This window comes from Octopus bimaculoides, chromosome 8 (assembly GCF_046866305.1).
Source record: "Octopus bimaculoides isolate indiv1 chromosome 8, ASM4686630v1, whole genome shotgun sequence".
NCBI lineage: Eukaryota > Metazoa > Mollusca > Cephalopoda > Octopoda > Octopodidae > Octopus > Octopus bimaculoides.
This window is the reverse complement of record NC_142935.1, coordinates 91,113,288-91,136,408: the sequence shown is the minus strand read 5'-3', so window position 1 is coordinate 91,136,408 and position 23,121 is coordinate 91,113,288. Positions and strand designations below refer to the sequence as shown.

General features: G+C 37.5%; 1 protein-coding gene across 10 annotated transcripts in view; it reads left to right on the top strand.

Annotated features, from left to right (window-relative positions):
* The window catches only part of LOC106880431 (tetraspanin-18), a 595,429-nt gene that overhangs the window by 434,049 nt on the left and 138,259 nt on the right, over positions 1-23,121 (top strand). The window contains exon 1 of one of the 10 annotated variants that reach the window (XM_089356792.1): positions 7,280-8,188. The exons of 8 other annotated variants lie outside the window; for them this stretch is intronic. In XM_089356792.1, coding sequence (XP_089212918.1) covers positions 8,096-8,188 — 93 coding nt within the window. In that variant the 5' untranslated portion in view covers positions 7,280-8,095. Of the gene's footprint in view, positions 1-7,279; positions 8,189-23,121 lie in introns of those variants that run through there. One more of the 10 variants, XM_014930349.3, reaches the window with a different exon arrangement.

The window sequence follows — 23,121 nt, the reverse complement described above, 5'->3', positions numbered from 1 at the left end:
TGTGCTCAAAGACAACCGCATTCATGAAGTCAGCAGCGTACATACGTATACACACTAGTATACATACATATATACACATACAGTCTCCCATCTCTCTCTCTCTCTCTCTCTGTCTCTCGCTGTCTCTCTCTCTCTCTCTCTCCCTTATACTTAGACATACGCGCAGAAATATTCATCATATATATATATATATATATATATATATATACACACGCGCGCACCTTTATTCACACAGCCTCGAAGTGGGTGCATACTCTTTCATACACATGCACACACATCTCTCAAACACAATCGTACACACATACGTTCATAGCATTAATTCAAACGCTCTCAGACGAACTGCATCGTGCGCGCGCACATCTTTATACATGCAGTCACGTTTTCAAATCATTTCACACAAACACATCCATATATTTAAATAACCAGCCAAGAGGTGTCCATAACGAACAGTAAACGGCTCATTATATATTAATTACAAAGGGGTGTTGATTGTAATGAAGGAGTAGGAGAGCAGGGAATGTGATGATTATTTTCAATGATTTCATCTTAAAGAATTAACCACTATTTGGTTATAGATTAACAAAGACGGGATCTAGTTCAAAACGGGGGCGCCAGTATTTTCTTAACGAAACACTCTGAAACTTGGGACACTGGTAGAGTGTGTCATATAAAACATATTTTTCTCTTAGTCTTCTTAAGAAAAATTATTATATTGCAACTTATTTCATGTTAAAGTTGTCGTATTTCTGTAATTTCAACCAATGACTGACGTCCATTCAGCCGAATACATTAAGTGCTGACTACGTAAACAAACGATTCTCAAACGATTCTGGCGGTGATAAAATTATTATTTCCTTGTCAAAAAATGGCTGAAGCATATTGGCAGTAGCTAATAAACCTTTCTATTATAGGCACAAGGCCTGGTTTTTGAGGGAAGGGTTAGGGTTAGGGTTAGGGTTAGTGTTAGGGCAAATGTTGTACACATACAGTTCAGGCAGATGTTAACGAAATTATATTAAAAATAAAACGAAGGAAAACGAACACACGTGTGTTGCCTCTCTGCAAAATGTCAGAAGTAATGGAGATTAAATATGCTTTACAGCGCTTAAACTGCCAAAGGAGTAACTGTAAACAGCTGAATACTTGTCAGTGATTGGTTGAAATTATCGAAATAAGACAACTTTTTACATGAAATAACTTCGAATACAAAATTTTTTTTCTGTTCTATAACACAAAATAGATAAGTATACGAAGTTTAAAAGTCTTTCGGTACCAAAAACACTACATAAAACATAAATGAAAAGTGGTGCTCCCGTTTTGAACTAGATCCCAAAGACGTTAATATTATGGGTTAACATGCAGTTTACGGTAGTTATAAAATGTGAAAACAAATTGTCCTAAAATAATGGAAATGACGACGAAAACGGAAGTGACGACAGTGGCGTCCCATAATTTCATGTAAACAAGGTACGTGACATAACCAACATATTGAATGCACAATGCGGGGTGGGGAATGGGGTTGAAAAGTTCTTGACTTTAAGGGTACCGCTAAAGGCCTGTTTCGAAGCCCAACCTTCCAAATTTTTTACAGGGTGTAGAAAAACTGAACGACCACTACAAAGTGTGTGAATCTGACAGGGAAATATGTTGGATAAAATCATAATTACCTGATCGTCCTGTATTTTCTTTTATTTAAAATCAGGAACCTTTCAACACACCCTCGTATGTATATATGTATATATACGAGGGAATGCTAAAAAGTTCCTGGCTTTAAAGGTGTCGTGAAAGGCCTAGTTCGAAGCCTAACATTCCGAATTCTTTTACAGGGCTTAGAAAAACTCAAGGACCGCTGCAATAAGTGTGTGAATCTAAGAGGGGAATATGTTGAATAAAATTATAATTAACTGATCCTCCTGTATTTTCTTTTACCTAAAGCCAGGAACTTTTCAGCAACTCCTCGTGTGTGACATAACCAATGTATATAGTATGTATATCACCGTTTCCTGTCGGTTCTTTCTGTATAGCTCATTAATCATGCAGGATTATTACATTGCTCACATGTAAACTATGTTGGCTGTCATGCATCAACATGCAAACCACCGAATTACCTTCGCAATAGAGTTCATTCTTTAGTATAGTACATCGGAACGGTGTACCTCAACTGCCATTTCTGAAATAGCAAATCACAAAAAAGTAATATACATGTAGGTGCCTGTGGACGTGATATAACGAACGAGTTTTATATTCTATTTATAAAATTATGAGATGTCATTGCCATTGCTTTCAGTGTCTCTCGCAAATTACTTTCACTTTGTCCTTAAATTTCACATTTTTTACGACTGTTTACTGCAGATTGTCTTGTTGCTTAGTTATACACCCCCCCGCACGTGTGTATATTTGTATGTGTGCGTATATATACATATACATGTGTGTGTGTGTGTGTGTGTGTGTGTGTGTGTGTGTGTGTGTGTGTGTGTGCGTGTGCGTGTGTATATCTACTACATATGTAGAAAATCGGTATGTGTTTGTGGCGTTGTTAGCTAACTCCTCTTACATCGTTTTATTGATTTTGATGAAAACTTGACACGTAAGTAGAACTCATGTCTGGAAACCTCGTAACATACTTAGATTGTTGAAAAAATCGATAACACAGCTCCTGGAAGGGAGCTTTATATATATAACTTATATAACTAATTTTTTTTTAAAGACACAGGGGAAATAACTCATACCACCTACACATTTTTTTTCTTCAGTCATGTGGTAAGACAGGGTCAAGATGACTGGGAATGGAAAAGGGTGCAGCAGATGACCAAAATAGTCTTACTTGCCTCACCTTACTCTCGCACTCCACAGTACGTAGCTACAGCCGCTTTCCCCTCCGTTGAACCATGAATGTTTCTTCCGCAGAGTTCCGGTCTTCACTATACACACACACACACACACACACACACACACACACACACACACACTATATGCATGCACGCGCATACATCCATGCATGCATGAATACATACATACATACATACATACATACATACATAGGAGAGACAACCAAATCCTGCTGCAACACGAAGGACGAGCTGTAGGCCAGGATTACTAGGGCCTTTCAAGGGTCTAAAACGGGAGATAGTGACGAAGGCCTGTAGCTGGTTCCGAAGTCGTCTGGTGGCTGTCATTGAGGCCAAACTCGGACTCATCGAATGAGATGGAAAGAACATGTCATGGTCACAAACTGGCCCAAATTTGACGAATATATCTCATAAAAATAAGAACACTTGCTTTATTTTTCCCTGAAACAGTCATGCGAACGAATACCGCCATACATACATACATACATACATGTTATTGGCACTCCGTCGCTTACGACGACGAGGGTTCCAGTTGATCCAATCAACGGAACAGCCTGCTCGTGAAATTAACGTGCAAGTGGCTGAGCACTCCACAGACACGTGTACCCTTAACGTAGTTATCGGGGATATTCAGCGTGACACAGTGTGACAAGGCTGACCCTTTGAATTACAGGCACAACAGAAACAGGAAGTAAGAGTGAGAGAAAGTTGTGGTGAAAGAGTACAGCAGGGTCCGCCACCATCCCCTGCCGGAGCCTCGTGGAGCTTTAGGTGTTTTCGCTCAATAAACACTCACAACGCCCGGTCTGGGGATCGAAACCGCGATCCTATGACCGCGAGTCTGCTGCTCTAACCAATGGGACATTGCGCCTCCACCATACATACATACATACATACATCCACACATATACATACATACATACATACATACATACATACATACATACATACATACATACAAATGTCGTACATAGATAGAAAACAAACATGGTACATAAAGACACGAAGACACAATGTTCTCCACTAGTTTCCTTTGGTTTTTCTTAACACTTAAGCACTGCCAACGCTATTATTGTGTCTGTAAGAACAACATAAAAGAAAAAAAATAATAATATATCAACTCCGTTTTTTTGTTGACAGCGACAACAGATGCTGCAATTGTGTCGTCTGCTATGCTATGTGTCCTGACATTTTCAACTGTCAGCTTGGCCTGCTGTGCTTGTGTGTGTGTGTGTGTGTGTGTGTGTGTGTGTGTGTGTGTGTGTGTGTATAAAAGTGTGCATGTGTGTTTCCACCCTTGTTCTTTGCTCTATACTTGTACTTTGTCTCCCCCGTCTCTCTTCCTCCCTCTGTCTTTCTCAGCTTGTGTGTGTGTGTGTGTGAGAGAGAGAGAGAGAGAGAGAGAGTGTGAGTTGGTGTGTTTCTTCATCCTGTAATTTGAATTATATGCATCTATTTGTATATGTATTCCTGTATGCGTCCATGCGTGTGTGTGTGTGTGTGTGTGTGTGTGTGTGTGTGTGTGTGTGTGTGTGTGTGTGTGTGTAGGTATGAAGGTGTGACTATGTATGTATGTGCGTGTACACGTATGTTCGCATTCATTTTAACATTTTAACTTTGTATCGTCTGCAATCGTCGCAACTGTTTACCTGGACAGGGCAGCAGCAGCAGTAGCAGCAGTATCAGCAGTAGCAGCAGCAGCCATAGTAGTAGTAGTAGTAGTAGTAGTAGTATTAATATAGTGGTGGTGGCGGTTGTTATGGAGATGGTGACATTTGTAATTGGGTGGCGGATACAGTTGACTCTATATGAAATTGTATATACGAAATGTTGTAGTAGTAGTAGTAGTAGTAGTAGTAGTAGTAGTAGTAGTAGTAGTAGTAGTAGTAGCAGCAGCAGTAGTATTAGTAGTTATGTAATAGTTGTGTTAGTGGTGGTTGCAGTAATGATAGACCCTATACAAGCGTTTGACCTATATCGTTCAGTTGACAAATTGCTCCTGTTATTTATTATATTGCCCCAGGTTAGGTCGGATCGAACACAGACTTGTGAGCAAAAGTATTGTGGTTATAACTTTTATGACCCCCTTGTCGTCATTACCAACGACTGGAAGTTTTAAGATCTTTGTAATGCGTAGGAAAAGCGAAATATTGAATGTGTTTAAGAAGTTTGCTTCTCAGCTACATAGTTCAAGGTTCAGTTCCACTGCGTGGCACCTTGGGCAAGTGTCTTCTGCTATAGCCCTTGGCCGACCAAAGCTTTGTGAGTGGATTTGGTAGACGGAAACTGAAAGAAGCCCGTCGTATATATATATATATATGTATATGTACATATTTGTGTGAGTGGTGCTTTGTCTGTGTCTTTTGAGTTTGTCCCCTACTACTGCTTAGCAATCTGCAAACTTAGCAGTTCGGTAAGAGCACCTGTTGGATTGAGTACTAGGCTTTAAAACCGAATAAATAAAACAAGGGTTGATTACCTCGATTAACACGCTTCGAGGCGATGTCCTGGCATGGCTGTAGTCCAGTGAATGAAGTAAAAGACGAATGGTAATTCTGCTCACCTTTGACTTCAAACGTCTGATCCCGTCTTCATTTAATCTAGAAATGATTGTCTCCCTTACGACAGCTGTCCACAGGGAGCACATCACCTATACACACGCGCGCATACACACACACACACACACACACACACACACGGCTTTAAATGAAGGCTACTGTCTTTTGTAAAGTTTTGAGTGACAGCCTCCCAATTCGACTCATTAAATTGTGTCAACCATCACGCTCACACACAAACACAAATCACACACACACACACACACACACACACACAAACACTCACACACAAATATATATATACACACACACACTCATGTGTATATATATATATATATATATATATATATATATATATATATATATATATATATATATATATATATATACGTATGTATATGTGCATAAAAATATATGTATACATATATATGTATATATATAAACTTGTTATTTAACCCTAGGTCAGCTACGATCTAGTACATGTCTGTCATCAGTGACATCGCAGCTACGAACTTGTCAATTAGTACATATGGGACTCATCCAACGTTTCCCTTCTTTCTTTTTTTTTTGCGCCCTTTTAAGGCCTAGCTAGGCTCATGGGCCCGGTTTCCCGGATTCTATGGCGTATGTGTTTCCCCCAGCTGGACGGGACGCCAGTCCATCGCAGTGTTACTCAAGAAACAGGAAGAAAGAATGAGAGAAAGTTAGGGCGAAAGAGTACAACAGGGGTCGCCACTCCCCACCCCCACCCCTGCCGGAGCCTCATGGAGCTTTAGGTGCTTTCGCTCAATAAACACACACAACGCCCGGGGTGGGAATCGAAACCGCGAGTCCGCTGCCCTAACCACTGGTCCATTGCATCTCCCCTTTCTTTCTTAGTGAACTCGAAATAGCGACCAAGTGTACCTCTTTTAAGGAATATTTGACTGTTATTTCGAATACACACACAATCATATTTATTATTTAAAAAAAAACATACAGGGAGGGAAAAACGCGGGTATGGAAGATAAAAAAAAAACCGCGCTCTCGTTTCCTTGCACCAATCGTATTAAACACACCGTATATAGGTTGTGGTATTAGCATGAAGATGCTGATGATTGCTAGTAGTAGTAGTAGTAGTAGTAGCAGCAGCAGCAGCAGCAACAGCGGTGTTTAGTCACTGATAACAACCACTACCACTATCACCTTTTACTTTCGGTGTTTTTAAGCTTATTTGTCTATAAGTGCGTTACGCATATCTATCTGTATGTGTGTGTGTGTGTGTGTGTGTGTGTGTGTGTGTGAATGGTTAATATTATGTGTATATGAGCGTCTGTATTTGTTTATATATAAATATTATGTATGTGTGTGTATGGTGGTGAGGTTAAATTCTGAATGATAATAATAATAATAATAATAATAATAATAATAATAATAATAATAATTAAAGGCACACGGCCTGAAATTTTGGTGGGAGAGACTACATCGACCTCCCCCCCCCCTACCCCTCCCCCCCCAGTGTTTCACTTAGTACTTAATTTATCGACCCCGAAAGGATGAAAGGCAAAGTCGACCTCAAATTTTGTTCAGAAAAAATATGTCGACCTAGTTGATAACTTTTACAATTTTGGCAAGAAAAAAAAAAGAAAGAATAATAATAAATAAATAAGTTTTGTTAAAATATCGGAAGAGCCGGAGAAATAACGAAATTGTTATCACCCCGAACATCACCACCACCACCACCACCACCACTACTACTACAACTATAATCATAATTGACTTTAAGCTAGGACTGCTTGTGCTAGAAGATTGCTCCGTCTTGATTTGGGTTGTGTGTGTATATATATATATATATATATATATATATATATATATATACACACACATGAACAAATAGTTCACAGTACTCCTGCTGTTATTAATGTTGTTGTTGTTGGCGCATGTGCTATTTTAATATTACAGCAACCTTTTATATTTTCTTTTTATTCCCACCCACAAAGTTTTGCTTGTACCATACCGAAACTATACCAACGGCACGAACACCACTCATACATACATATGTATACTACAGCTATACTTGTTTACCTCTGGTTGCTTACTACTACTATCTGTACCTCTTAACAACATTACAGTAACACTGCAACACTTGTTAACCCCACCACTACCACTTCCTATTTGCTTTAGTACCAAACACCACACTACAACGACACTCCATAACTGTACTTAATTGCTAGTACTGTGCAAGTATTCCAACTACATCAGCCCTTGCAGTGCATGCTAGAGCATTTCTACTGAGCGCCTACCACCGCTTACGGCACTGTTATCATTTATACTATCACCAACAGCAACACCACCTTGCACTACAACAATACTGCTAGTGTTTCTAACCACTCCCACACTCACACCAACACCTATCAATAACATTGTTACAGCCATAACAACGCCCTATCTAATCACCACCACAACAGGCCCTAACATCACGAAGTCAATATATAATATATCCCACTATATTGATAGATATCTATATACACACATATTCATATATATATATATTGTGTGTGTGTATATATATATGGCCGGTATATACAATCGACATGTTAATTGTGCGTGAATCTAAGGTGTTACCTGCAGGATTTATGACTAACCAACTACTTTTCATATAAGTTTTGCTTAACTTTTGAGTTTGTATTGCAACTACTACGTCAGGTCAACATGGATAAAGGTAAAAAGACGAAGAAAACTCGAACTAATCACCCAGCTCGTCACATGGAGCTCAGGAGAGCTAGTTCCTCGGAACGAAAGCGCGTAAGCACATTGGATTTCTATACGAATATTATAATAATAATAATAATAATAATAATAATGATAATAGCTGCTGCTATGTGGTGTTAAGTACATTCAAACGTGAAATTTCAAATAAGATATGTGTGTGTGTTTATTGATTGGCACTATTTCTTTTCTTTAATCTCTCAGTAATTAATGAACTTTTAAGATGGAGTTCGTTTGGTCTTCCAGTGTGTGTGTGTATATATATATATATATATATATATATATATATATATATATATATATATAAATATATATATATATATATATATATATATATATATATATAAATATATATATAAATAATACAAAGAATATATATGCATGTATACACACACATATATGTACATACTTACATCTACATGTGTATATAGATGCATATCAGGGTACAAGACGTTAGAAAAAGGAATTACAGACAACGGAACGAACACAGGAAAACAGATAGCCACTTGGAATTATTCCTTCGTTAGCTGCCTCTATTTTAACTAGGCGTTTCGAAGATATATATATATATATATATATATATATATATATATATATATATATATATATATACATATACATGTGTGTGTGTGTGTGTGTGTGTGTGTGTGTGTGTGTGTACAAGAAGAGTGGAGTAAATTTTTTATCACCCAAAAGAAAATATATATATATATATATATATATATATATATATATATATATATATATATATATATATATATATATATATATATATATATATATATATATATATATATATATAACACTGAAGGGTTATCTGTTTTAGATTTCTACTGTGTAAGCACTGAAGTACCTTTTACTTATTCCTTCTAAGTTGCTTTACTGGCTACGGCCATGTCTAAGACTTGTTCTTGGGCGTTTTAATCGATTACTTCCATCCTGATGCATTTTCTGACGTTCCCCATATTTTCTTTTAAATCCAAAGGTGAGGAATTGCAAAAATTGACCTCTGTTAAAGGGGACATAATTAAGACAGGGTTATGTGATGTGTGTTAGTATGTAAGTGTATGCGATCACCATTTCTTTATTTTCAAATTTCATTGCATTCCTAATCTGCACCGTCTGAAAAGTTTAAGTAGAAAATTTTACTAAAGAAAACCATTTTCCCCCCTCCTGGACGTTATGAGGAAACAAATTCAATTCCTGCAAACCATCTGAAACGCCTCTCCTCCACCTCACCCCCTCGGAAGAACATTTCTTCAGCAAATCTCGACTTAATCGGAATTTACACTATGAAAGTTATAAGGAAACAAACTCAGGCATGAGGTGGGCACAGTTGCGTAGGTATGCTCATATATATTTCTATATGACAAACACTTGCGTACATGCTTATAAAATCTAAAAAACAACACAGCACCCATGACTTTCGGAAACATTTTTCACGCTCAGAATTGCTGAGGCATGGAATAAACTACCCGCATCAGTCGTTAGCTGTCGAGACACTACGTCTTTCAAAACTTCCATGCTTCCTGAAATCCGCCAACAGTACACCTGATGGCCGTTTTTTTCTTTTCTTCTTTAGTTGTTGTGCACCTGAGCACTGTATACAACACTTCCCTGCATTATTTCCTTTATTATTACACACACACATACACACACACGCACACACACACACGCACGCACACACATATATATATCATATATTTATCTTCGAAACGTCAGGTTAGAATAGAGGCAGCTGATGAAGGAATATTCCAAGTGGCTTTCCGTTTTCCTATGTGTTCGTTCTGTTGTCTATAGTTCATTGTTCTAACGTCCTGTACCTTGATATGCATATATATACACATGTAGATGTAAGTATGTACATATATGTGTGTATACATGTATATATATTCTTTGTATTATATATATATATATATATATATATATATATATATATATAAACAATATATGAGTATATGCATATATATGTACATGTATGTATATACGTTCATCCACATGTACATATAGATACATAACTGGGTACATGACGTGGCAAAATAACAAGGACAAAAATGGTAAACAAGGTGCAACAAACAAGCAGGCCACATAGAAACATCCCCTTCATCAGCTGCCACCATTAAAACTCCGGCGTTTCGAAGAATTAAGGCAGTACGCATCGTTAAAGAGAAAGAGAGGAGGAGAAGGTAAGAGATAGATTGTTAGATGGCCAGATATACAGATGGATAGACTTACGGACACACAGATCGATCGATAGATGGATTTTTTTACAGCCACTAGCGTTGGAGACCCTATAAAGGATCTCGTGATCCTTTATAGAGCCTCCGAGGTTACTGGAAAAGATGGAGGTGTGTATCCTTAAACCGAAGTTCTAGCCCGAATGGCTTACTTCAGATCTGACTCCGCTAATGGTTGTGTGAGTGTGTGTGTGTGTGTGTGTGTGTGTGTGTGTGTGTGTGTGTGTGTGTGTGTGTGTGTGTTGGTTCTGATACTTTACCTTCATTATATACAATCCAAGTGACTATCACACGTGCCCTACTTCGCTGGATATTTTCAGCATTTCAGCGATTATTCCTGGTCCAGTGGCTTTTCTATGCTTTCATAACCATTCGGATGCACTCGACCGTACACCTGTCAACTTTTGTTGGTGGTTCCTCTGTTAGATTCACTTGCGGTACCCTTTCTCTGTCTCTCTACTCCCACCTACCCCTATTTCACGCTTTCCCTTCTCTCTCTCACTCCTTCTCTCTCTCACTCCTTCTCTCTCTCTCTCTCTCTCACTCCTTCTCTTTCTCTCTCTCTCACTCACTCACTATATCCAATTATCCCTCTTTCTTTCTAGCATTAGTTATGGCAATTGTGCCTTATCATTCTGCACACAGTTTCCCTCACTACGATGTTTTGCCTTCTGCTAACATTAAAATCTGTTACATCTCATGTCTCTGATCCTTTCATTTCTCCATGTTGCATGTAGCTTACTGTGTGCGTGTGTGTGTGTGTGTGTGTGTGTGAGTGTGTGTGTGTGTGTGTGTGTGTGCGTGTATGTGTGTGTGTGTGTGTGCATGTGTGTGTGTGCGCATGTGTGTGTACGTATATATGTATATGTATGTACGTGCCTGCCTATATATGAATGTATGTGTGTGTGTGTATATATATATATATATATATATATATATATATATATATATATATATATATATATATATATATATATATATATGCATATGTCGTGTTATATATTTCTGTACTTGTACGTGTATACATACGTATATATTTATATATATATACGTACCTGTGTATGTGTAATATCTGTATATGTATCGTCTGTGTAATGTTTAGAATTCTTCCTACAAGTGAGAAGCTGGTTTCTGACAAAGAAACAAAGCTACATTGCTGGAATTCAGATGACAACAGTGATAATTATTATATGTCGGACTTTATAAAGTCTTAAATATTTTTATTATTGTTACTACTTACACAATTGTATCTGTAAAGTACAAATTAGTCGCTACCATTCTTTGCTTGCTAATCGTGTCTTTTCCCCTATTGTCTCTTAAATATTTACTAACATATCCAAGTGCACCAATAGTTATTAATATAAATGTGAATTCCTAATCAGCTGCAGGTTTTTTCAGTTGTCCATATTTTTCATCTCCGTGATTTTGAGAAAAATGTTCTCGTTTGTGTTTGGCAAGAAATCTCAGAAAGAACCTTTCTGAAGACGGAAACCAATTCAGTTGTCGTTACCTATATACACTTCCCAGGCGAATTGTACGAAGGGATGATAAAAGGTTCTTGGCTTTGGGTAAAAGGAAATACATGACGATCAGTTAATTATGATTTTATTCCACACGTTCTCCTCTCAGATTCATCCACATTTATTGCAGTGGTCCTTCAGTTTTTCTGAGCCCTTTAAAAGAACTCGGAAGGTTGGACATCCAACCAGGCCTTTCGCGATATCGTTAAAGCCAGGAACTTTTCAGCACCCCTTCGTATAGGCTAAGTGGTGAAACGCTTGTGACTCAGATACCTGAATAAGACTCAGAAGTGCTTCCAACATTGCAGTAGCTTTAGTCACTAACAGGACAAAAGCTTGCCATATTTTAAAGTAGTTCATATCGTTTAGGTACCTTTGTCATGTAAAACTTGATGATGATGACGATGGTTGCGAAGATGATGCTTCCGATTAGAACTGCTGCTACAGTATTCAGCCCTAAAATGTGGGCCCATCCTATTTTTACAGCCCTGCAATGAAGGCTAGCGTCTTCTCTGTTTTTCTTTACAACTCCCTTCAGCTATCACCACCAGTTGGAAAATACAGTCGAAATATTCATAGTTACCTTTCGAACAATAAATGTATAGTGAAATGATAATGCAATGTGATCCATCGTCTTGTGATCCGCTTGGACACAATCATCATCAGTGATGCTTCCTGGGAGCCATTGGATGTTTCACACTTTCGGACCTTTGAGCAATCAGACACTCTCACTCAGGAAACCCAGGCAAACTGGGCAAATTTGAGCGCTTGATCAACCCAGCCAGGGTTGATCAAGCGTTCAACTTTGCCCAGTTAGCATTAATCCAGGTAATACTACCTCTTCCAAGGCTCACTTCTGATCCACAACCCCCTTGGGGTAACTTCTGCTGCTTCCATAATCAGCTTAATTGCCTTCCACCTACAGGCCTCCTGTGATGCCCTGCATATTGTAAACTCCACAGAGCGACCGATCTTTAATCCTTCTGTATCTCTCCTCAATGGGATCACACATTGCTTACCACCTGTTGTTTCAACATAACTCTACCAGCTCAGCATGTTTCTTTCTCTTACTCTTGTCTCCGAAATATGGCCCTCCCAGAGAATGGAGAGTTTTACCAGAAATGCCTAAAAACACCTGACTGGGTGTTTTTGAAATCTGCACCGTGTTTAGCATCAGCGATATTAAGGCAACAAGCTCTGGTAACTTCAGCTTGGTCGACTTTCAGCTCTCAGCTTTGGGCCGTTGCTAGTTGGCTCAAAATGTTGAAATATTTCACGTCAAATAATGTTAAGACGTCATAAACCCACACGAACCTCTCGTTTCTCCTCTCTAGGCACCCATGTCCTCCGTCCGTCTTTGTTCCAAGAGTGACTCCCGGCTGCTTTCTTCGTTACTAGATTTTTCACGTTTTTAATTGCATTAAGACATTTTATGTAAGTTGTTTCATGGGGCCCTCGATTGAAGAGCCACTTTGTTTGTGAAGACGACGGTGGTGATGGTAACGATAATGATAGATGTAGGGATGTCTGATGTGTTGCTGGTAAGAAATGCAGTCGATGACAACGTTATTATCTACATCATATATACTGTAATACGTCTGTGTGGTTAATGTATATACTGTAACCATTGACAACAGGACACAGCAGTATCTTAGCAACTACTACTGAATATTGTATGTGAATGGATGTCAACTTCTTGATGTATGTGGCCGTCAGTGTGTGCGTGTGTGTGCGTGTGTGCGTGTGTGTGTGTGTGTGTGTGTGTGTGTGTGTGTGTGTGTGTGTCCTTACACATGTACACTTTGGTTTTTCTGTCTAAATCAGTATCGTCAAGTACACACACACACACACACACACATACATATATGCACATGCGCCATGCATAATATACATATATATGCATAGATACATGGATATAAACACATACGCGTACACACACACACACACACACACACACACACACACACACACACACACACACACATATATATATATATAACTTGGGATTTGGACATTAAGTTATATGTATGTGTGTTGGGGCTTATATCTGTACAGGTTTTTATGTGCATATATGTATGTTTATAGCTATATATGTATATGTTTCCGTGCATATATATATATTGTTGCCATTATGTTAAACTGTCGTATGTCCAAATTTAGCTAAATGCATCTTGTTCAATATTTATTTTTGCTTGCAATAACCAGTTCTTTTGGTCAAACTATTGTATCTCCGGCTGCTCCAAGATATCAAAAATTGTCAGTCCAGCACAACGGTTTTGCTATGGAATGGTGAAACTATTTTTTCGTTTTCTGAAAAAGCAAAGTTTTGGACTTAGGACACTTTTGCATAATAGCAACGATAATGAGAAAATTATTTTAGCATTTTCTACCTTGTCTTATTTTCGTTACACACACACACACACACACACATTATACATGCCGCATATAGATAGATAGATAGATAGATACATACATACATACATACATACATACATACATACATACATACATACATACTTGTACCCACTCACCACGCGTATACATAGTTCCCTTAGGCCAAAACTAATCCACTTCGGCCCAGTACACACATATTGATATATTGATGTTAGAAGTGGCTGTCATGGCGTGCTTTGTCTACATCACTACTCTTCTTTTCATCAATGGAAAAATCACATACACGTACATATTAGAACACATTCGCTCTCTTTCTTTACCAAACACACATATATGCACTCACATTCACTCTCTTACTCAGACTTCTAGCTTTTGTAAAAACTGCTTACTCACGTTTTAGTGTGAGTTACTACAGAGGTAAGGTTGTAACAACTAGCTCAAAACATAATGGCGGACTTGGTAAACAAGTGTCTTATCCTCCGAAACACAAGCATAATCTATTGTCTGGTGGTCCTTTTTTTTCTGGATTGGCTAAGTCGGTTGGAGAATTGGACAAAAATGTTTTGCAATCGATATTTGCTCTGGTTCTTTATGTTCTGATTTCAAATTCTATCGAGGTCAGTTTTACCTTACATATTACTGAGGCTGAAAAAATAAAGTACCAGTCAAGTACTGAGATCGATATAATTGAATTTGTTTTTTCCAATATGAGGCTTTGTACATATATAAGAAGCCATTGTCATTATTATTTCGATGTAATCGACTGTATTCTCTTCAAAGTTTTTAGACCTGTGTTATTTTTATTACTGTTTTCTATTGTTGAGGCACCGAGCTAGCAGAACCCCATTACTACACCGGATAAATACTTCGTGGCATTTCTTCTGGCTGTAGGTTTTCATTACAGATTATTCCAAGGTTGATTCTGCCGTTCATCTTTTTGGGGTCGTTAAAATGAGTACCAGTTGAGTACTGGGGCGGGGTCAATTTAGTCGACTAGCCTCATCCCCCAAAATTTCAGGCCTTGTGCCTATAGTAGAAAATATTATTATCATTGATAAGGCAGCGACCTGTCGGAATCGTTAGAACGTCGGCCAAAATTCCTCGTGGCATCGCATTCACGTTCTGAGTTAAAATACCGCTGACGTTGACTTTGCTTTCGCCCTTTCGGGATCGATGAAGTCAATTAGCCCCCTTGCTCCAAGATATCAGGCTTTGTGCCTATTACTGTTGCTATTGTTGTTTAGCTAATTACTAGTTTGTAATTTAGTAATTAAGTTAGTCTAACCACTAATCATGTCGCTTTAACCTTATGGCTATTTCAAAGCTTGTTTGCTTTCGTAGTGGGTCAGTTTCGGTCGTATTTTGGCATTAATACAGCCAGCGTATTTAAGTTTTCAATGTTATATAGGTGAACCACTAACACACTTTGACGAGTTTACCAGTCATGTGTCGATTATATCACTCGTTATGTATTTTACGAGAGTTGAAATAGCTGTAACGATCAGGTACACTTCCATTGAGATGTATGACTTTATTGTTGTTGTTGTTGTTGTTACTAGTGTACTCGTTACTGTTGTGTTTCTTTGCCTTGATCAAATAAACCTATGAGCAAATAGTTTCAAGTCGTAATCATGTTGTCCTTTATTCAAATAAATCTTATCTCCCAGTTAAATATTGAAATTAGTGTTAACGTAAAAAATGCTAACGCGAAGAAGTTATGTAGCAAGGTGGGGAAAGAATATTAGTGAATAATATTGTTTTAATCATTTCTGCAAGTACGGGAGATAATTCCAAATATATTTTGGGCATATTACAACCTCATCAGCCAAGAAGTTAAGTTAGGACGACTTTGTGATGATGACGCCTGTTGTGCCGATGACGCCTGTTGCAGCAAAAACACATATTCAAGGCCTTCTTTTTGACTCGTGTGTGTGTGCGTATACGTATGCATGTGTGTATGTATGGTGTGCATATACGTATGCATAAATATAATGTGCGTGTGCATATGTATACATGTGTATATGTATTATGTATTATGTGACTATATGCATATGTGTTTGCATGCCTGTGTGTGTGTGTGTATAAAATTCTTTGTCTGCCTGTCGCCTATGCACTCTTAAGCGGCTCCACCAAGTCAAATCAAAGTTTTCAAGGTCCCTGCGAGTGTCAATATGTAATTTTTATTTAATTTGGATTGAAACATAATAATAATCTTTCTATAGTCAACTATAGTAACAGACATTTTATACCACGATGACGACGTCGATGTCACATTTTGTATATGAGTGTATACGTATCTGTGAGTGTGTGTTTGTGCGTTGGTTAAGTACGAGATATTAGGTTAGGTAAATATTTCGTAAAGGACTCGTTCGTACCTCTGTGTGAAATGATTTTTCTTTTCATGCATTTTTTCGAGTGCATTTAACGTATCTGACCTCCAAACCCGCTGCAAGCCACTTTTTTCCGGAAAAGAAAGGGGGAGGGACGATGGGGACTGCGGAGTTTCCCACCAACGGAATTTTTTTTCGCGGGTTTTTGTTTTTCTTTTCCAGGTTATTTCGCATACTTTCAACAAATGTGACAACGAAATCACGCGTAAAAGACTCCTTTCTACAGAAAAAGGAAAGATTTGGTTGCTATTTCTAGTACGCCCTACTACCACGCAACAGCTATTTGCGATAAAAGACCCACCGATATTTCGCTGTGAAATTATTTATGAGCTGAAACTAGATAAAATGAAAAAGAAATTAAAAAAATTATAATCAAAATAAGCAACAGGATATCAAGTAGTAACGCAGTAAAACCGTTTCAAGCAGCCCCATTTAAATAAACAATGCAATCATTACAGCGATTTAAATGCAATGCCATCATCTGACTTGGTGCTTCACCTAGTTCGACTGAATCTCAATTATTTCTTAACACAATGAGAAACGAAAACATATAAACGAAAACAAAAACAAAAACATAGAAAACGAACTTTTTTTCGAACAACGAAAAAAAAACAGAGAAACGAGACATGCAACATAAAGAGTATTCCCCTTCATCAGTTGTCCCCGTTTCAACTACTCTGCGTTTCGAAGGTAAGGACAACCTTACATACATACACACATACATACATACATACATACATACACACGCACACACACGCACGCACATATGCATACACACACACGCACACATACATACATACATACATACATACATACATACATACATACATAATCAAGGTGGCTAGACGCAATTCAGAACCAAGAAGAAAATTCACCGTCACTAAAATGTGACGAAGGGTGCAGCCACAGAAACACATTTTCTATTTGCTGACAGGGGACACTTACGTGTGTGTGTGTATATATATATATATATATATATATATATATATATATATATTTATACATGTGCGTATATTTACATATATATATATATATATATATATATATATATATATATATATATATATATATATATATATATATATATATATATATATATATATATATATATATATATATATGCATGTATGTATGTATGTATATGTAGGTATATGTGTATATGCATACGTAGGGTGTTTTGATTCTCTTCAGCCCCACTCCAGCCACTGTTTCTTTTGTGCATATGCATTGGCAGTGTGCAGTTGCACTGTTTCCCCCCCTCCCCGCCTCCTTTTTGAAGTTAGCTGTCACACACTCTCCAGTATGTCACCTAATACTGTTATGCAAACATGACCCTTCTTGTGAGTGACAGCAAGACAGCTCCTTTGTGGAACCTGCTGGGGCTTGATAGTTGATGATGTTACTCAGTACGAAGCTGGTGCACCTGATTATGTATATATATATATATATATATATATATATATATATATATATATATAATGTATGTATGTAAATGCGTGTGTGTGTGTGTATGCGCGTGTATAAATGTGTTAAGAAGCTCACTTTGCAACCATGTGATTTCGGCATGGATCCGTCCCACTGCGTAACACTTTGAGCAAGTGTCTTCTACTATAGCCCTGGGCCGACTAGTGCCTTGTTAGTGAATTTAGTAAATGAAATCTGTGTGGAAACTTGGTCGTGTGTGTGTGCGACTACAGGTCACACTCACTCCGAGCGCCACTTGACAACCGGTGCTGGTGTGTTTATGTCCCTGTAACTTAGCGGTTCTTATGTCTACTTAGATATAAGAAGTACTTGGCTTTAAAAAAAAAGGAAAAACCTAAGTACTGAAGTCGATTTGTTCGACAATAAAGAAGTAAAAATCCCTCAATGTGGTGCTCCAACATGGCCGCAGTCCAATGACTGAAACACGTAAAAGATACATAAATGCATACATACATACATACATACACACACACACACACACACACACACACACACACACACACACACACACACACACACACACACACAAATATATATATATAATATAAATTGGACATGGGCGATCGTTGTATTCTTGTCTTGAGATTCACAGCCAAACGGCTGGGTGGATTCGCGTGAAAAATGGCGCACATGTGGAGATGGGTGCATAGATTAGAATGCGGTTTGTAAATTTTTCCTAGCCCCCATAGTTACCGAGAAAATCGATTAAAACTTTTTCTAATGGAATTCCCCTGTTTATTCTGCCATTAAAACAACCAGTTGCTCACACAGCCGGCATATACCATTTCGCTAGCAACAAGAGGAGTACATGATGACAGTCAGCCAAAACTTTCGCTATGCTGTCTCTCTTCTTTCACTTCTTTGTGGGATTAATAATCTTAATCTTTAGTTAGTTTCTCATTCAAACGACATAATAGGCAGAATTGTCGGATTAAGACAGTAGGGTGTTATGAGGAAGATTTGGCTGCTATTTCTACCAGGTCTAGCTACCATGTAGAGGTCTGAACTTAATTTTCATTCACATATTTGCATTTCAAAAATTTAACATAATCTTTTCCATGAATCAACTATCGTAAAAATTTTCTACCATGACCTCACATTTTCTATGTATGTGTGTGTACCTTAAAAGACGTGATTAGACAGAGGTCCAATAGAATAGCTCTCAGAAACAGACTACGTACAAATTCTTTCTTCACAACTCCTGGTACTTATTTTACTGGATCTTTTGCCGAACCGCTTAGTTACGGGGATGTAAACATACCAACAAATGGTAATGGAAGACAAAGACAGAGACAAAGACACACATACACACACACACATACAACGGGCTTTTAGTTTTTGTCTACCAAATCTACTCACAAGGCTTATGGCAGAAAACACTTGTCCAAGAAGCTAAGAAGTGGAACTGAACCCAGAACCATGTGGTTGGGAAGGAAGCCTCTTACCATATGTATATGTGTGTGTATTTATTCTTTCATTCTTTAAAGGGCTACAATTAACGTTCACAGGTAAATATTAACTTCGGTAAAAAGCCTTAATTGCTGGGAACGTCTGAAAGCTCTTTATCTCTACACTCTTGAATGCTGAAGAGAGATATACTATCATATATACGTATGAAAAATCCTGGAAGGACACGTTCCAAACTTCGGCATTAGAGGGAATTTTAAAGTACGAACTAGTAAATACTGTCAGCTTCCAAATATACCATCTTCCAAATCTCGAGCAAAAACGCTCTGTTGTACCAGTCTGATATTTAGAGGTCCTCAATTGTTCGACTGCCTATCTAAAGTAATCTAAAATATAAGAGACCTCTACTGAGACATTAATAAAAAATAATAACATTGGATAAAGTCCTAACGACGATTCCAGACCAGCCAACCGTTCAAGATAACTCTCAAGGAAGATCAGCTGCTTGAAATTCAACCGTAGACCAACTTTCAGTCATAAACCGACAACAAAACTGAAAGGAAATAAATCAATGGCGGTGCTCCAACATGGCCGCGATCTTAAATCTAAAACCATTAGGAAAATAAAGACAGATTTAGCTTGGGTATTGGAAAGTTTTGTTCTTCACAAGAAATAGTCTGATTCTTTCTTTGGGGTAGTTGTACATAATACGGTACACATGCCAGTACGCGCGCGAGCAAGAAACACACACACACACGGTTTGCGTTGATTTGAATGCTGTTATTTGTGAACACAAATAACAGCATGAGTCTGTGTGTACGCCTGTACGCGCGCGCGTGTGTATCTATCTATCTATCTATCTATCTATCTATCTATCTATCTATCTATCTATATATATATATATATATATATATATATATATATATATATAGGCCAAATTTGTATTTAATTGGTATAAAAGTAAAAAAATATTACGTAAGTAGCTATGTCGTTAAGGGAAGCTTCCGTACCTACTTAAGTATTTTTACTCTTCCTTGCCCTCTTACCCTCATTCTCTGTCCTTCTCCCTGACTCCCCCCACCCCTATCTCTCTCTCTGTGAAATGGTTGGTGTTTGTGAGTCAATGAATATATTGAGTGAGAAAGAATATAAAGGTGAGCGTATATGCGAATAATGTGTGTGTGTGTGTGTGTGTGTGAAAGCAAGTTGTATTTCGTTGGTTTGCATGTAAGTCGGTAAAGTTTCGGTTGCAAGATAACTTTGTTTCTTTGTTGGATATGTGCATGTGTGTGTGTGTGTGTGTGTGTGTGTGTGTGTGTGTGTGTGTGTTTAGGTGGTGATGTAAAGTGTAGCGTAGAGCCAGCGTCTGTGGCGGTGGAGTGACGTAGAGTTTGTGTCTATTGTTGTGGAGTAGTTTGGAGTGGAATAAAACCAGAGCCTGTGGAAGTAGAGGTAGCGTCTGTGGGGTGGCGTGAACTTGCGTCTATGGTATGAAGTTTTGTATGAGTGGTGAGTATGAAAACGTGTGAAGTAGGAGCTGGCGCCTGTGATGTGGTTAGATAATAAGTATCGTTTGGAGTGAAGGTAGCGTCTGTGTTATGAAGCGGAGTGAAGTATAGCTGGCGTTGAATGCAGGTAGCATTTCCAACGTGGAATGGAATGAAGTAAAGCTGGCACTTCAGGTGTTAAATGAAGGTTACATCTGCAACATGGAGTGGAGTGACGCTGGCGCTTGTGCCGTAGTTATGTAATAAGTATGGTGTGGAGTAAAGGTAGCAACTGTGCTATGAAATGGAGTGAAGTAAAGCTGGTGTCTCCGGTGTTGAGCGAAGGTAACATCTGTAGCGTGGAGTGAAGTGGAGCTGGCGCCAGTGACACGGTTATGTAATAAGTATAGTGTGAAGTGAGGGCATTCCGTAGACTATTAAAAGTAATAATTTGGTGCGTAGAGCTAGCTTCCTTGTTTATGTGTGGTTTGGCGGTGGTCTCCGATTGTGGTTAGTCTGTTGAGGCATAGACTTGTTATATATATATATATATATATATATATATATATATAATATATACTCTTTTACTCTTTTACTTGTTTCTTCAGTCTTTTGACTGCGGCCATGCTGGAGCACCGCCTTTAGTCGAGCAAATCGACCCCAGGACTTATTCTTTGGATGCCTAGTACTTATTCTATCGGTATCTTTTGCCGAACCGCTAAGTTACGGGGACCTAAACACACCACCATCGGTTATCAAGCGATGTTGGGGAGACAAACACAGACACACAAACATACACACACACACACACACATATATATATATATATATATATATATATATATACATATATACGACAGGCTTCTTTCAGTTTCCATCTACCAAATCCACTCACAAGGCTTTGGTCGGCCCGAGGCTATAGTAGAAGACACTTGCCCAAGGTGCCACGCAGTGGGAATGAACCCGGAACCATGTGGTTGGTAAGCAAGCTACTTACCACACAGCCACTCCTGCGCCTATATATATATATATATATATATATATATATATATATATATATATATATATATATATATATATATATATATATATATATATATATATATATATATATATATATATATATATATATATATATATATATATATATATATATATATATATATATATATATATATATATATATATATATATATATATATATATATATATATATATATATATATATATATATATATATATATATATATATATATATATATATATATATATATATATATATATATATATATATATATATATATATATATATATATATATATATATATATATATATATATATATATATATATATATATATATATATATATATATATATATATATATATATATATATATATATATATGTATATATACATATAATATAATATAGGATAAATTCTTTATAAGAATTTATCAAGTAGTCAGCGTGGAAAAAACCTCATAATGAAAAAATAACGAAAAATTTCGTAATGAAAAGATTCATCGTTTCTCCATAGATATATTTAAATATATATAAAAAGGGCATTAACTGTGTATTAATACCTCACGCTATCGAGGGACTAAATAAGTAAAAGAAACTACCAAAAATAAGTAACATATTTACCGAAAGCGAGGGAATGCAACTTTTCAAATTTTATCTCTTAAAAACATTTAACTCAACGGTAGACCACTGGTTTCTCAATCAAATACAGAAAAAACTGTGAAGTAACCTAGTGTGGATTGCAGTGAAGGTAGCATCTGCAACGTGGAGTGAGTGGAGCTGGCGCTAGTTTTGTCGTTGGGGAAGAAGTGCGTGTGCTCCAGTTGTTGTTCTTGTGGTTGTTGTGCAATGGCATTGTTGTGGTATCATGGTTGTTGTCTGGTGGTATAATTGTGGTGAGAATATCGTCCAGTTATGGTCTTCTGCATTAGAAATGATATAAGGGCACAAACGATATAAGGGCACAAATATCACGAAACTGACTTCCGCGATCCAGAGTTCACTTTGACCTTTGTCTGACATTAATG